This window comes from Meles meles, chromosome X (assembly GCF_922984935.1).
Source record: "Meles meles chromosome X, mMelMel3.1 paternal haplotype, whole genome shotgun sequence".
NCBI lineage: Eukaryota > Metazoa > Chordata > Mammalia > Carnivora > Mustelidae > Meles > Meles meles.
In genome coordinates, this window is record NC_060087.1 from 71,346,649 (window position 1) to 71,362,385 (window position 15,737).

The following is a 15,737-nucleotide window of genomic DNA, read 5'->3' on the forward strand; positions in this document are numbered from 1 at the left end:
ATATTTTCCTTGCATATGCTAAGTTTCCTATTTTCCAGGGTAACTATAGTTCTCATTTTCTTGTGACTAATGTTAGCTTGGCTGAAATGAGGAAGGTATCTTCAGGTTATTTTTTAAAAACCCATTTTAAGGTAAGTGTCCTTAGATAAACATTTTTTACTTAGAAACTGCTTGGCTATCCTAAGCTGAAAGCAAACATCAAAGTGTAGTTAAAAGGAAAAAATTTAAGAAATTTGCACCTTGGTATCTGTCATTGTGAGAGATGCTTCAGATAGTATGGTCTGTTTTAATGTGTCAAACCCTAAAGAAAGAAACATTAGTTGTTTTTCTCCCCCTAGTCATGAAGATGTCACAAAAGCAGTCAAACTCATATTTTTCTGCTTTAAGATGTCTCAAAAAAATTCCAACCTATATGTGTTAAAAAATATATTTTCTTCACAATAAACTTTTAATACTTGATTTTGGCAACTTTTAAAAAATCTGCAGTACTTAATTTAATTCTGTCAATTATGATTTTTTTCTGGATGCAGCTATTTCTTTTGGTCCCTGGTACAGAACAACTATATTTCATTTTTAAATGCTTTAATTTTGATGATAATAAAAGAAATAACTCTGGTGCTGAAACACAAAACAAAAGGATTCCTAAGTGTACTGTTTCTATTTTTAAACAGGAACAAAGAAATCATCAATGTGTCCTCTCGAAATTGTAGATGAGAATTTTTTCTAGGAATCACACCTAACAGAATCTTTAAATTTATTAAAATTTTTACTTAAATAACTTTTATTAGTATCTCTGAGAAAGTGAAGACATAATTCGTTTTGAAGTTTATGGCTTGGTGAGGAGTAGAAATCGAATTTCCCTATAGCAGAAGCTCAATGAATATTTTTTGATTTGGTGTCTAATTGCTGAGGTGTAACTGATCCAATCCATAAAGCTGAAAGATGTAGGAGAGAATTATCTATCCTTACTTGGTGACAAGAGGGTGTGGTACATAAACAATGAATCTTGGAACACTGAAAAAATAAAATAAAATTGAAAAAAAAAACAAATAAGAAAGAGCTTAATTTGGAGCAGAAGAAATTACAGTTTAAAGATAAACTCAGTGAATAGGATGGAGCTCCTAGGAGAGACTTGAAAGCCTGGAATTTGTTCATTCTATCTTATGAGATGGTTTCTACATTTACTGTGTATAGTAGGGACTCTTTATCTCATGGAGGAATTGGTGTGACTGATAAATCTATTCCTAATGCCTGAGGTTCTTTTACTCAGAACTCTTTTTCTGAATGGAATTTTACTTCGCAGCAAGGAGTACTAAACATTATTTGAAAAGAACTGTATGGCTTTCATCTAAAAGGGATCATACCTAACCACTGAAATATTTCTGTTAACAAAAGAACCGTAGCAGTAACATGGCAACAGTCATAAATAATAGCTGACAAAATGAAGGATTACCAATGAACCTTACCTATTTATGTATGAGGGGAGGGGACATTTCAAGGTCAAAGATAAACATATCTGCCTTTTTGCATTCATAAATAGGTATCTGAATTCCAAGATCAAAATTGATTTTGCTTACAAATTACAAAAATATGTGACATAGAAACTTGATGGCCAAAAGAGCCATCTAGTTGGCTCATCTGGGTGGCTCAGTCAGTTAAGCATCTGACTACTGATTTCAGCTCTGGTCATGATCTCAGAATTGTAAGATTGAGCCCTACATAGGGCACTGGGCTGGGCATAGAACCTACTTAAGATTCTCTCTCTCCCACTCTCCCTCTGCCCCTCCCCCACCTCTCTCTTTCCCTCTCTTAAAAAAAAAATGAGAGCCATCTAGATACTTGATTAATCTTTTAGGAATAGATAGTAATTTAACAATGCAACACAACTCCACACAGCTAACTCACAAATACATGATGCTGGGTGCTCAGGGAGAAACTAAGAAACTGGCATTTTCCCTTCTTTGGGTCATGGTAATACCAGCTGGTACCCCAGAAGGAACAGTGTGCAAAGAATTGCCTACAGTGTGTGGCCATCTGGTACCTACTAATAGAACAACTGGGTGGCATGCCCATTTTAGGAGTGTACTCACAGAAAAGTGTCCAGGAAATTCAGAGGACCATGATTTACAACCACAGTAGTGTATAACTCTTTTTGGATATTATCCTTGGCAGATGGCTCTGTACAAGGCTCAGATGAGAATGGGGCAAAATTTGTGACAAAACTGAGTGGCTAGATTAAAAAAGAAGACTCTACCTTATCTTGACTTCCTGTTTCATAAAATGTAAGAATTGAAAAAGTATGATGAAGATAGTGATAAATGTGTAGTATTTGTGCAACATTTCATCTAACTCAGTTATACAGATTTACTAGTAGAATGTGAATCTTATCAATATTTGTCATTTGCAACAATGAAGAATCCCCATTAAGACTAACCTTTTACAACATTTTGTTTCTATACACTTAATAATTTATTTTATTTCATGTTGGTTAATTACTTTTCCATAGTGATTTCCCCCTTCCCCCCAAATATTTAGGTTAGAAAATGGAAGAATACCAACAATTTACAATTATAAACCAGTGATCCTTAAATTTTCAGTCATCAGCTGAAGTCAAATTCTCATAGGAAATCAAAAATAAATCCTAGGACTTGTTCAGGTAAAATCATTTTTAAGGTTTTGTTTTCAAATTTCAGTCCACTTTCCTGAGTAAAGGTGTATGTAGCTGATAGGAGAAGGAGAGAGAATAAAGATGTAATGGCTACAAAACACAGCTAACCAAGCTTTTGTAACTTGATAAGTAATGCTGAAATAACTTTATTTTTATGTTTCTGGTCAAAACTATTACTAAAACTAAGATTCTTCTAAAAACCAAACAAAAATCTTTCAGAAATTAGGCATTACACATTTCAGATAAACTGTTAAAAATTAAATACAAATGTTCCCCAGAGTTTTATCAGTTTGGAAAAATTTCTCAAATGCTGCTTTTAAATTTCACATACATTTTTACACTGTAGCCATTATATCTTGTCCATTCTTCACAGAACATGTCAGTTTCAACAATATTTTTTTTCCAACTGAGGAATTTTGAGGCAAGAGAATGCAGTTATCTGGAAATGCACACCTGTTAGGCAGCCAAAAGGCTGTATGTATCATGTACCCCCCGTCAAATCACAAACTGTCTGAGGCATTTTTCTCTGATAAAGAAGACACACTGAATGAGGTATCATCAGGCTCTGGTGAGGCATGATTGAAATCCATCTCTTCTAATTCAGGAGGTAAATCTGACAGCAGTGCCTGAGCCAGAAAAATCAATTTTTTAGAATTAGTATGTGGACAGGTGTTTTTTTATTTTTTCAATTTTACATTAATAAATGTTCTCTCTTGTCAATTTATATTCATGGACTTAAAGAATGAAACATTTCTCTTCAGGACCTTATACAGTATCTTACATAAAAGAAAAACTCTTCATACACTATTAAGGAAGTAATAAAATACTAGATCTTGAGAGTGTGGATTATGTAGAGTGAAACCCTGGGTAAAAGGCAAATTAGGAGGGAAATGTACAGCTATTCTGGACAAAGGGCTTTGAAGTATTTGAGAAAAGTGATTTTCATACTAGTTTTTAAGTGTTCACTGATCACTGTTAAAGGGCTTTACAATGATATTCCTTATTAAAATACTCCTGCCCACTTATGCTGTCCTTTGGAGAAAAACACGTATCACAAGACTAGTACGTACTTCACTAGGAGAAAGAACTTATTAGGGAAAAAGCTCAGTTATTCTACTTTAAACATTAACAACTTGAAAATTCCAAGTAACTTTTGTTTCTTTTCTTAGGCTATGCCCATATCTATTGATGGGCAAGCACCCACCAAGGCACAGCTGGACAGTGAATCTGGCTGTGAAATTATGTCTCTAGGGGGCTGCTCATTTCTTTGTTGGAGTAAATAGGATAAGCCAAGAGTCATGGATAAGCTTTGCCATGGAAAAATTGTTTCATCTGGAATTGTATAACATGTATCCATACAAGGGAAATAAATGATTAATACATTTTTATGTGGCTGGCAGTCCTGATGCCCATTTGATCATAAAAAATACTGTGAACTAATGATTGATTTGATTCTTCCAATATTAGTAATGTATCTTATCTGGGTACTTTAAGACAGAATTACTTGTAGTGTGGACTTTTGGTACAGTGGTAAATAAGGACCAAAGGAACATGGACAAATGCAAGCTTGTCATTACTGAATTAAGGAACAGAAAGGGCATATTGGAGAACTTATGAAATCCATTGTTTAAATAAGACAGTATTTTATTCTCTTTATTAAAATAAATGACATTTATACATTTGTCTTATAGCAGAGAGATAAGATTAGAAACTTTGTCCTTTTTGTTAATCTGCATAAGGAAAGACTAACTCCTATCTGATGGAAAAGTTATTTATTTTATACTCTTAAATAGCACATGAACCTCTTGCTGAAATTTGGAGAATTCACAAAGCAGTCATCTACTGGTTCTATATGCTTTCTAAGGTGTTAGGTTGCAGTAATAGAACACACAGCCATTTTCTTCTAGAATAGTTGTTTATCACTAATCCAGTCAAGGAGAAACAAAGCCTTAGCTGACATTAGCTGATCATAGTTTATGAGAAATACATCACTGGATTTAGTTCACTTTGTAACTGTGAAGAAGCCATATGAAAAAAGGCAAAGTCCTCCAGCTCACATTCATTGAACATGTGCTTAGAGTATTAGGAAGTCAAGTAAATGAACATACTTGATGACATTCTAAATTCTTGTGGGGATACCTTCAAGTCAAAAGAGGATTATTATTATTATAATTTTTGTAACTGAATTTTATGTAGCTGACTGACTATATATAAGGCAGCATGGGGCACTATTAATGCATGAGGTCCACTTCAAAATTCTTTTAGTATCTTACTGGATTGCAGCATTGACACACTGAACAAATCTATGGATTATGACAATTGCTAGAGATGCCTTTTACATATATATTAAGTAAACACACAACTTTTTTTTTTTTACTATAGATTCTTCATCAATCTATATTTAAAGACTGATCCGGTGCCCTTATTCCCAAAAGATTAAAGCAATTCCCAAATATATCATCTGTCTTTATAATACTTATTCAAAGCCCTGGGGTATGAATGCCAAGTTCCATAATGTTAATCATTCTTATCCTCCTTACAAAGTGGAGAAATTTAAGTTCAAGAAAAGCAATTGATCTGGCTGGGATCACACAGTGAATTATCAGGGGAAGAAAGACACTAATGATAATACAGTGGTGGCAAAATTATTTTTATTTAAAAATGACTATTAATTAAAAGAAACCCTTTGAGTAATCTAAAATTTCAATCAGACAGTGTCACATATTTTTTAAAGTCTGGACTGTTTCATTGGAGAAAAATACGCTGTGAACCACTCATCTCAGTTTACCCAAAGCAAAATTAATTGAAAGAAATTAAGAGTTTTTAAAATAAGAAACCAATGACAAAATGGTTTTCTTTTATTAGATAGAATAAAAATTGCTTCCTTCTATAAATAAAACCTGTAAGTATCTCATAATGTGAAGATCAGTAACTTAAAAGATCACCTTAATAACTTTTGTAAACTACTATTGGTGTCTTCTATACTTAGACAACTGTTATACCTGATCTCAACTATAAAAATTAGTAGTTTCTCTTTGGGTGATGATTATATAGGCTATGAATTTCAGTGCAACTTTTGTATGATTTTCTCTTTTTTATGGCCAATGTTTTGCCATATCTTAGTTCATCAGTATTCTATCAGAGGAAAAGTATAAGAGGAGAAAAGTAAAATATACAATAGTTACTTTTCTTATTTGTTAGTGGTCTTGGGGAAAGAACCAAGTCAAGGGATGAGATTAGAAGTAGAAACAAAACGCAGTCTGTGTGCTGTTCCTAGATATCAAGAGACATAGACAGATGTTGCTAGTTATCTGCCAATGTAACTCTGAATTCAAAACCATGTTCTAACTTTTGGGACCAGGTCTACACTCCAAGTCATTTCTAAAGGTGAACCTAATTTTTTTTTTTTACAATTATTGAAAATTTACAGTACCCTTGGGACCATGTTTAAATCTGCCACCTTATTCATTCAAAATCCATAGTTTACATTCCTAAAAAACAAATACACTTTCAATATGCCATGGAATATGGAAAATGAATAACTTATGTAATACAGCAACATGCTTAAATAAAGCTGGCAAAGCTAACTGAAGACTACTATCTTGGAATGCCTGTGTGTGTGAGGCACAGGGAAAGTAAACTTACAAAACTGGGCACATACTGTACATGCTGGTTTGAGTCTCATGAGTAAATTATTTTAAAAAATAATTGTGGAAAAAAAAAGAATTGTGGGATGCTAATACTCTTCTTTTTCCCTGGAGATATCTGGGATGAGCTACAAATGAACAGTCTTGCTTGGATATTAGGGATGAATTTTTGTACAATATGCATGAGATTTCTTTGCTGAATAAAAACCTACAAGACTGCTTCCAAATTAATGGTTACTAGTGTGACCTACTATTCACCAAATGTCTCAAGAAATTGACACAATAGTATACCACTCAGGCAAATTTGGTATCATTTAGTATTGAGTGTAACATTAGAAAAATTCTATAATTTTAAAGCAAGCTTAATACATTTTTATATACATTTCACATAAAAATGAGACAACATATGTAATTTGGGAGGAATTTGTAAATAAAATTCCATAGTGACAAATAAAAGGCATCTTTGGGGTAAAGGAACCAAGCATTTTAGTTAAATTGGGAAAGTAAATGATGCACTGTGATCACAAATAATTTTACAAAGTAATTTCATATTTCTTAGTGATAAGCAACATATTTTGAAATAGAAGGTATTTAAACATTTGTGAAATCTATTGAGGTCTGGAGGGTAACTGAAATACAGAAGAGAGGTAAATGCCTCACCTTTTTTTTTGAGTTCCAATAAAACTTTATTTATAAAAACACACATCAAGTTGGATTTGGCCCTGAAATCTGTACCAGAATATTTTATTCACGGAAGATTTCAAAATGTGTGTTTCTCCAGTTAGGGTAGCCCAGACTCTACAAACATGGAGAATTTCTTTAAAATTCATTTTTAAAATTATTTTTCCCTTTTTAACTCTAGCCTGAAATTAACCAAGTATTAATCAATTATTTTGATTTTCTATTAAGGCAGCACAAAAATATCTGAATATCTACTTTTAAAAATACTGTGCTTAAAAAGTTATAAAGTAACAAATCCTTTCTTGAGGCAGGCAGGAAAGAAGTATAAAAATGAAAAAAAATATTAAGAACTCAAATGTGCCATGTCATTTTTCAACATGATACATTACAGTTCTTCTGGCACCTACCTGTTGTTGTTCCTTATCATCAGCTTTCATAGCTAGTATCAAGCTTCTAACAAATGTCTGAAGTTTAAAGTATTTTTGCTTTTGAATCTCTAGCTCATTTTCAATGAATCTGACTTCTTCATTCTGAAGGAGAAAAGATCAAACAATATAATTACCCTATGCAAACCTAGGACTATACATGTTTTATGCACAATAAAATTCTAAAAAAGCAATCAAATTAGGAGGACAGTAAAGAAGATGTGGTCCATATATACAATATATACAATATTACTCAGCCATCAGAAAGGATGAATACCCACCATTTGCATCTACATGGATGGAACTGGAGGGGATTATGCTGAGTGAAGTAAGTCAAGCAGAGAAAGACAATTACCATACTGTTTCACTCATATGTGGAACATAAGGAATAGAATGGAGGACCACAAGGAAAGGAAGGGAGAACTGAATGGGAAGGAATCAGAGAGGGAGACAAACCATGAGAGACTCTGGACTCTGGGAAACAATCTGAGGGTTACAGAAGGGAGGGGGCTGGGTGGATGGGGTAGCCCCGTGATGGGTATTATGGAGGGCACATGTTGTGATGAGCACTGAGTGTTAAACACAACTACTGAATTGTTGAACACTACAAAAAAAGAGAAGATGATAATATTTTGGCATAAGGAATATAAAGCACAAAAGAAAATTACCCTTTTACTCAAAGACTACCTTTTAAGCAAATCACCAACAGTCAGTTAAGCGGCTGCCTTCAGCTCAGGTCATGATCCCAGGGTCCTCGGATCAAGTCCCACATCAGGCTCCCTGCTCAGCAAGAGAACCTTCTTCTCCCTCTCCCTCTGCCTGCCACTCTGCCTACTTGTGCTCTCTATCTCTCTGTCAAATAAATAAATAAAATCTTAAAAAAAAAAATAGGCAAAGCCCAATTAAGCCCAATTATAGAGCTATAGCAGATGCAGTAATGCTGACTGTACCATTCACAAAGCCAAATACTGAGAACTAAAAAGGTTATTATTTTGCACCAAGGAGAGACTAAAATTATTACTGTCTTAAGTAGTTGTTGAGTTCCCTGCCTTTATGTAGGAGTCTGTTATTCAGAAGATATCTCCTAATGTCCCACTGTGTACCACTGAGACAGTCTCCTTTCACTACTTTTGTTAGTTTGGTAGGAAAAAAACAATATACTAGGATTTGGGGAGATTTTAATTCCAGGTCTACTGAGAGCTGTGTAAATTTGGGCAGGCCAAACTCTCTGTGATTCTATTTACTCATCAGTAAAATGGATATAATACTAGTAGTCTTTGGCAAGTCTAGGTTTGAGGGATATATGGTCATCACAAAAGTGTTCTGAATCGATTTTATATTAAAGCTATAGTAATCAAGAAGTTACAGTATTGGCAAAGGGTGGACATATAGATCAACAGGACAGAAAAGAGTCCAGAAAAAATATAGAGAGAGTTGATTTTCTTAAAACGTGCTGAGGTAATTCAATAGACAAAGAAAGGACAATCTTCCAAAAAACAGTGATTGAACAAATGTAAATCCATATAAAAAAAAGATTATCAACTCTTACATCATATACACAATTTAGCAAGAAATTTACAAAACCTAAAACCATAAAGCTAGAGGAAAACAGGAGAAATTTTTTGTGTCTTTGGGTTAGGCTGCTTCTCAACAGGCACAAAATGCATGAAACTTAAAAGACTTCATTAAAATTAAAACAAATAAAAAACCCTTTGCTCTGCAAGAGACACTTAAGAAAATAAAAATATGAGCTTCATATTGGGAGAAAATAATTGCAAATCACATGTCTGATAAAATACTTGTATTCACAATACATAAAGAATGTTTACAATACAATTGTAGGATCACCAACAGAATAAAAACAGAGAAAATACTCACTTCATCAAAGAAGACATGTGAATGATCAATAAGCATGTGAAAAATGCTTAATATCATTTTTCATTAAGGAAGTGCAAATTAAAACCCCAATGAGATATTACCACTAACATACTACAATATCTATAGTTAAAAAGACTGACAATAGCTAGTTCTGGTGAGAATGTGGAGCAATTAGATGTCTTATACATTGCTGGTGAGATTATAAAACAGTACAGATGCTTTGGAAAATGTTTTGGCAGTTTCTTATAAAATCAAACTTTATATAATCTTTCTTTCCTATGATCTGACTCAGCACTACTAAGTATTTACCCAAGGGAAATGAAACATGTGTCCACAAAAAGATATACATGAATATTCATAACAACTTTATTCATAATAGACAGAAACTAAAAATAATTCAAGGGTTCATCAGCAGATAAATAAACTGTGGTTTTGGTTACAGAACTGTGTCCACTTGTCAAAAGTCATCTAACTATACAAAGAGGTGAACTTTATTGTATGGAAATTATATATCAAAAACTTGATTTAAATTGTTAGCTGGTCCTCTTGCAGGGAAAAAAACATACAAATGTTAAAAATAAGCTATGAGTATTCTCTGTAGGTGGAGAACTGGTCTCAAAGAGCATAGCAGGACTTAACAGGGTATGTTCAAAGAGCTGCATAAAAGGTATTAAAATTAGTTAATTCTATGCTCATTTTTATTGTTTCAGTTGAGAAGATACAGTTACAATAATCATATTCAATCTGTGAACTGCATCAATTATTTTATCAGTTTAGAACTGATTTTACCTAATAAAACTGCTTCCTTTTCAGACCATTTAAGATCACGCCCATCATCTGCAAATGATTATTTAAGTACATTTCTTATCCACAGGCACCCGACAACAATCTAAATTCTAAGTAAGCATTATAATAAAATTTCATGTGCTTCTGCCATATTATGTTTGACTAATTCTAAACTTTTTTTTTTTAGTATTCACTGTCAGAGCAGTAGTATTAGTAAAGTGCTGACTCAGAAGTCTTTTCAAATCAGGAACTGTAGTGTCTCCTTTGAATGCATAATCTTAATGAGCTGCACTCACAGTCCATTAGAAAACATTTTAAAAATAACTTACATTTGCAGAAATCACAAATCATCTTTCAGTATACATATCTCTATTTTCTCATGCAAATATTTCTTCTACTCAGTATTTATGCAACATTTTAAAAACATAAACAACTTTAAGATAATTTAATAGTGCAAGTATTTTCTTCTTGGAGCTTTTTTTAAAAAGATTTTTTAAATTTATTTGACAGAGAGAGAGATAAGTAGACAGAGAGGCAGGCGGAGGGTGGGGGGAAGCAGCCTCCCCGCTGAGCAGAGAGCCCGATGCGGGTCTCAATCCCAGGACCCTGAGATCATGACCTGAGCTGAAGACAGAGGCTTAAAATACTGAGCTACCCTAGTGCCCCTTGGAGTTTCTTTTTGCAAGCCTGTGAAACATTTTCTAGATTACAGGCAGAAATTTATGTATATTTTAGAGATTCTCCTAAGTAAGTGTTGTCTTTGTGAGAGGAACTAGTAAGATAACATCAGTCACTGAACTGCACAAAAGATCCAGCTCTAGTTTCTTGTTAAAATCTTCCCTGCATTCCTAATAATCTTTGTCAATTCTTCTCCAAGAAGATTGTAGGGGGAATTCAAGGCTTCAGGTGGACTGGAGCTCTGATAGCTGAGAAGGTAACCAATGGCTATCCAAACTGAGGTGTTATTTTATGATGTAGCTATTCATAACTCAGAGATTGAGCTCACCAATTTGTCTCATAAGCATTTTGGATTAGTCCAAACTCCTAGCAATGTGGATTTCTAGCAATATATATCAATCACAAAACCCACCATGTACAAACTGAGTATTGTGTAGTAATAGTTATCGAATGCACAGAAGTAACCACTCTTTTTCATTTTGTTACAATGAATCCCAAGAATGAGAGAATTTTTAATTCAATGTGGGAGAAGAGTTAGAGTTATCCAGCTTCTAATCTTAATTGATTTTGTATAAATGAGCATTTGCATACTGCTATTCAAAGTTTTTCCAAGCATAAGTTAACTTCACTCATGCAGGAACTAGATGCTGGGCACCTTTGTGCTGGAAACTAGGCCAGGGAACACATAGATGACTAAGATAAATCTCTGCTTTCAAGAAGCTTATGATGAATATATTTAAGAAACCAACAAAGTGATTATGATCCCAAAACAAGGAACACTAGCATGCTTATGCAAAAAGAGAACACAACTGTTCTCTGAAAAAAGACTGAATTTCAAAACCGATAAGCTCTTTTTTTAAATTTATTTTTTATTGTGTTATGTTAGATAAGCTGGTTTAAGTCAACATCCTGAAATCAGCAATAAGAATTGCTATCTGAGATTTTATTTACCCTTAATTTCTATCTTATTTTTCCTTCTGGAGAAAATAGTTTTCAATCGAACTAATCTCCAACAAATCAATAAGGAAAAGACATTAATGCATTAGAAAATTGGGTAAAATACTTGAAAAGTTACTTCAAAATGTTATAGAAAAGACCAATATCATAATTAAATATTTAGGTGTATGAATTACCAGGAAAATGAAAATTAAAACCACAATACAATAATGTTTCACATGAACCAGAAAGGCTAATAACATGTAAAAATCAGACAGTACTACTCAAGGAGATAAATAGAATTCCTATTCACTGATGTTGGAAGTGTAAAATTGGGAATTCCATTAAAGTTCAACATTTTTACATCTTTCCTTTATAATTCAGCAGTTTCATATGCATGTGCATGGAAATGTATATACATTACACATATACATATATTTTATATATATGAGTTTGCTACATAATTATTATTGAAGTAAAATTGACATACAATGTTACATTGGTTTCAAGTATACAAAATATTGATTTGACAATTTTCTCAATGCTCATGACAATAAGTGTAGTCCCAGTCTGTCACCATAAAATGTTACTACAATGTTATTGAATATATTCCATACGTTGTACTTTAGTACTCTGCAACTTATTTATTTTATAACTGGAAGTTTGTATCTCTTAATTCCCTTCATCTATTTTACTCATTCACCCACCCACCTCCCCTTTGGCAACCACCACTTTGTTCTCTGTATTTAAGTGTCTGCTTATTTTGTTTGTTCATTTGTTTTGGTTCCTGAATTCTGTGTATAAGTGAAACCATATGGTATTCATCTTTCTCTGTTGAATTCATTTTAATTAGTGTGATACCCTCTAGGTCCATCCATGCGGTTGCAAGTGACAAAATCTCACTCTTTTTTATGGTGAAGTAATACACATACACCACATACACACACACACACACACAAATGATTTCTTCTTTACCCATTCTACGGACAGTTTGGAAGACTATGTTTCTAGGAATTTATTCATTTTTCTAGGTTATCAGATTTGTTGGCATATAATTTTTCCACAATATTCTCTTTTAATTCTTCATATTTCTGTGGTGTCGGTTCATATTTCTCCCCCTTCATTTTATTTGAGTCATCTCTCTTTTTTCTTGATGAATCTGGGTAGGGGTTTATCAATTTTGTTTATCTTTTCAAAGAACCAGCTCTTGGTATCATTGATCTTCTCTGTTATTTTTTTAGTCTCTATTACTCTTGCTCTAATATTTATTATTTCCTTCCTTCTACTTGCTTCAGACTTTGTTTTTCTTTTTCTGCTTCCTTTAGGTGTGAGGTTTGGTTGTTAATTTGAGATAGTTCTCATTTCTTGAAGTACATCTCTATTGCTATATAAACTTCACTCTTAGAACTGCTTTTGCTGCATCCTAAAGATTTTGGACTATTGTGTTTACATTTTTATTTGTCTCCATGCATTTTTAATTACCATTGATTTCTTCATTGACCTATTGTTTGTTCAGTAGTGTGTTGTTTACCTCCATGTGCTTGTGTTTTTTTCCAGTTTTCCCCCACCCCGTGATTGATTTCTAGTTTCATACTATTGTGGTTAATATTATGCTTGATATTATTTTAATCTTTTAAAATTTATAGACTTGTTGTATGGCCTGATATATGACCTATCCTGGAGAATGTGTCATGTGCCCTTGAAAAGATTTTGTGTTCCTCTGCTTCTGCGTAGAATGTTCTGGAAATGACCATCAGGTTTATCTGGAGTAAGTGCCATTCAAATCCAGTTTTCTTGTTGATTTTCTGTCTGGATGATCTATCTATTGATGCAAGTGAGTTGTTAAAGTCCCCTGCTATTGTTGTATCACTGTCAATTTCCCCCTTTATGCCTGTTAATATTTGCTTTATGTATTTCAGTGCTATGTTGGGTGCATAACTATTTACAATAGTTATATCCTCTTGTTGGATTTTCTCCTTTATCATTATGTAGTATCCTTCTTTGGCTCTTATTACAGTCTTTGTTTTAAGGCCTATTTTGTCTGATATAAGTAGTGCTACCCCAGCTTTCTTTTTTGCTTCCATTGGCATGGTAAATGTTCTTCCATCCCTTCACTTTCAATCTGCATGTGTCTTTAGGTCTGAAATAAGTGTTTTGTAGGCATTATATAGATGGATCTTGCTTTTTTATCCATTCAGTCACCCTATGTTTGATTGGAACATTTGGTCCACTTGCCTTTAGAGTAATTGTTAATGAATACATACTTATTGCCATTTTAAAAATTGTTTTCTGGTTGTTGTGGTAGTTCTTCTTTATTCCATTCTTCTCTTGTTTACTTCCCTTATGTTTTGATGGCTTTCTTTAGTGTTATGCTTAGCTTCCCTTCCATTTATTTTTTGTTTCTTGTAATTTTTTGACTTGTAGTTGCCACTGCATTCATATATTACACTTTCTGTGTATAGCAATCTATAATAAGTTGATGGTCACTTAAGTTTGAACACATTCTAAAATCACTAAATTGTTACTTCCTTCTCCATGTTTTATGTGTATGATGTCATATTTTACATCTTATTTCATGTATCCCTTAACTAATTATTTTAGGCACACTTGATTTCACTACTTTTGTGTTTTACCCTCCATACTGGTTTTATAAGTGACTAATCTACCTATCACTATATGTTTGTTATTCCCATGAATGTTTCCTTTCTTAATTTCCTTACTTCTAGTCATGGCCTTCTCTTTACACTCAAAAAAGTCCCTTTATCATTACTTGTAAAGTAGGTTTAGTGGTGATGAATTCCTTTAACTTCTTTTGTCTGGGAAATTCTTTCTATCCCCTTCAATTCTGAATAATAACCTTGCTGGGTAGGTTATTCTAAGTTGTATTTTTTTTTCCTTTTTTCACTTTGAATATATCATGCCAATCCCTTCTGGCCTGCTATGTTTCTGGTGAAAAATTAGCTGATAGCCTTTTGGGGTTTCCTTTGCTTGTAACCGTTTTCTTTTGTTGCTTTTAAATTCTCTCTTTATCATTACATTTAGCCATTTTAATTATTATGTGTCTTGGTGTAGACCTCCTTGGGTTCATCTTGTTGGGGCTCTTTCTACTTCTGCATCTGGATTTCTCTTTCCTCCCTCAGGTTAAGGAAGTTTCTAGCAATTATTTTTTTCAAACAGGCTTTTTTTTGCCCCTTTCTTTCTCTCTTCTTCTGGGATTTATATAATGTGGATGTTACTATGCTTGATAGTATTGTATTGTTTTATTAATTTTATTAACCTATTCTCTTCCATTATTTTTTTTGCTTTTTGATGTTCAGATTGGTTACTTCCCATTATCTTGTCTTCTAGATCCCTGATCCATTTTTCTGCATTCTCTAATCTGCTGTTAATTTCCTCTAGTGTATTTTTCATGTGAGTTATTGAATTCTTGAGCTCTGACTCATTCTTGTTTATATTCTCTGTCTCTTTTGGAAGTTCTCACTGGGTTTATCCACTCTTTTCTCAAGTCTTCTGAGTACCTTTATGACCTTTACTTTGAACTCTTAATCAGGCATATTGCTCATCTTTGTTTCACTCTTTTACTGTGATTTTATCTTGTTCTTTCATTTGGGACATATTACTCTGTCTCCTCATTTAATCTAACTCTCTGTGTTTGTTTCTATGTGTAAGGTAGGTAAGCTACATCTTCCAATATTGAAAATGGTGGCCTTCTTAGAAGAGGTCCTGTGGTGCCCTATAGCACAGTGTTCACATGTCACCAGAACCAGGTGTCCCACAGGTGTCCCCTGTGTAGGCTGTATGTACCCTTCTCTTGTGGCTGAGCCATGGTTACCTTCAGCCCAGATAGCTGCAAAGGCCTACTTCTGTGGGCCTCTGTGAACACACTTTTGAGAGTCTGGGCTGAGGCCAGGTAGGACCGGTTGGTGGGTGGGCCCATTATACATCCTAGCAATGTGCTATTAGCCTCTCTGCCAAAACTGCACAGAAGTGTAGGGCTCAGTCCCTGTGCCTGCAGATAAGAGGCCTGGCTACAGGAAC

At 33.7% G+C, this 15,737-nt stretch overlaps 1 protein-coding gene across 1 annotated transcript in view; it reads right to left on the bottom strand.

Annotated features, from left to right (window-relative positions):
* Window positions 1-2,958: 2,958 nt before the first annotated feature.
* HDX (highly divergent homeobox) overlaps window positions 2,959-15,737 on the bottom strand; it is a 227,238-nt gene continuing 214,459 nt past the window's right edge. The window contains exons 9-10 of the mRNA XM_045995799.1: window positions 7,404-7,526; window positions 2,959-3,294 (exon numbers count right to left, since the gene is read on the bottom strand). Coding sequence (XP_045851755.1) covers window positions 3,169-3,294; window positions 7,404-7,526 — 249 coding nt within the window. The 3' untranslated portion in view covers window positions 2,959-3,168. The remainder of the gene's footprint in view (window positions 3,295-7,403; window positions 7,527-15,737) is intronic.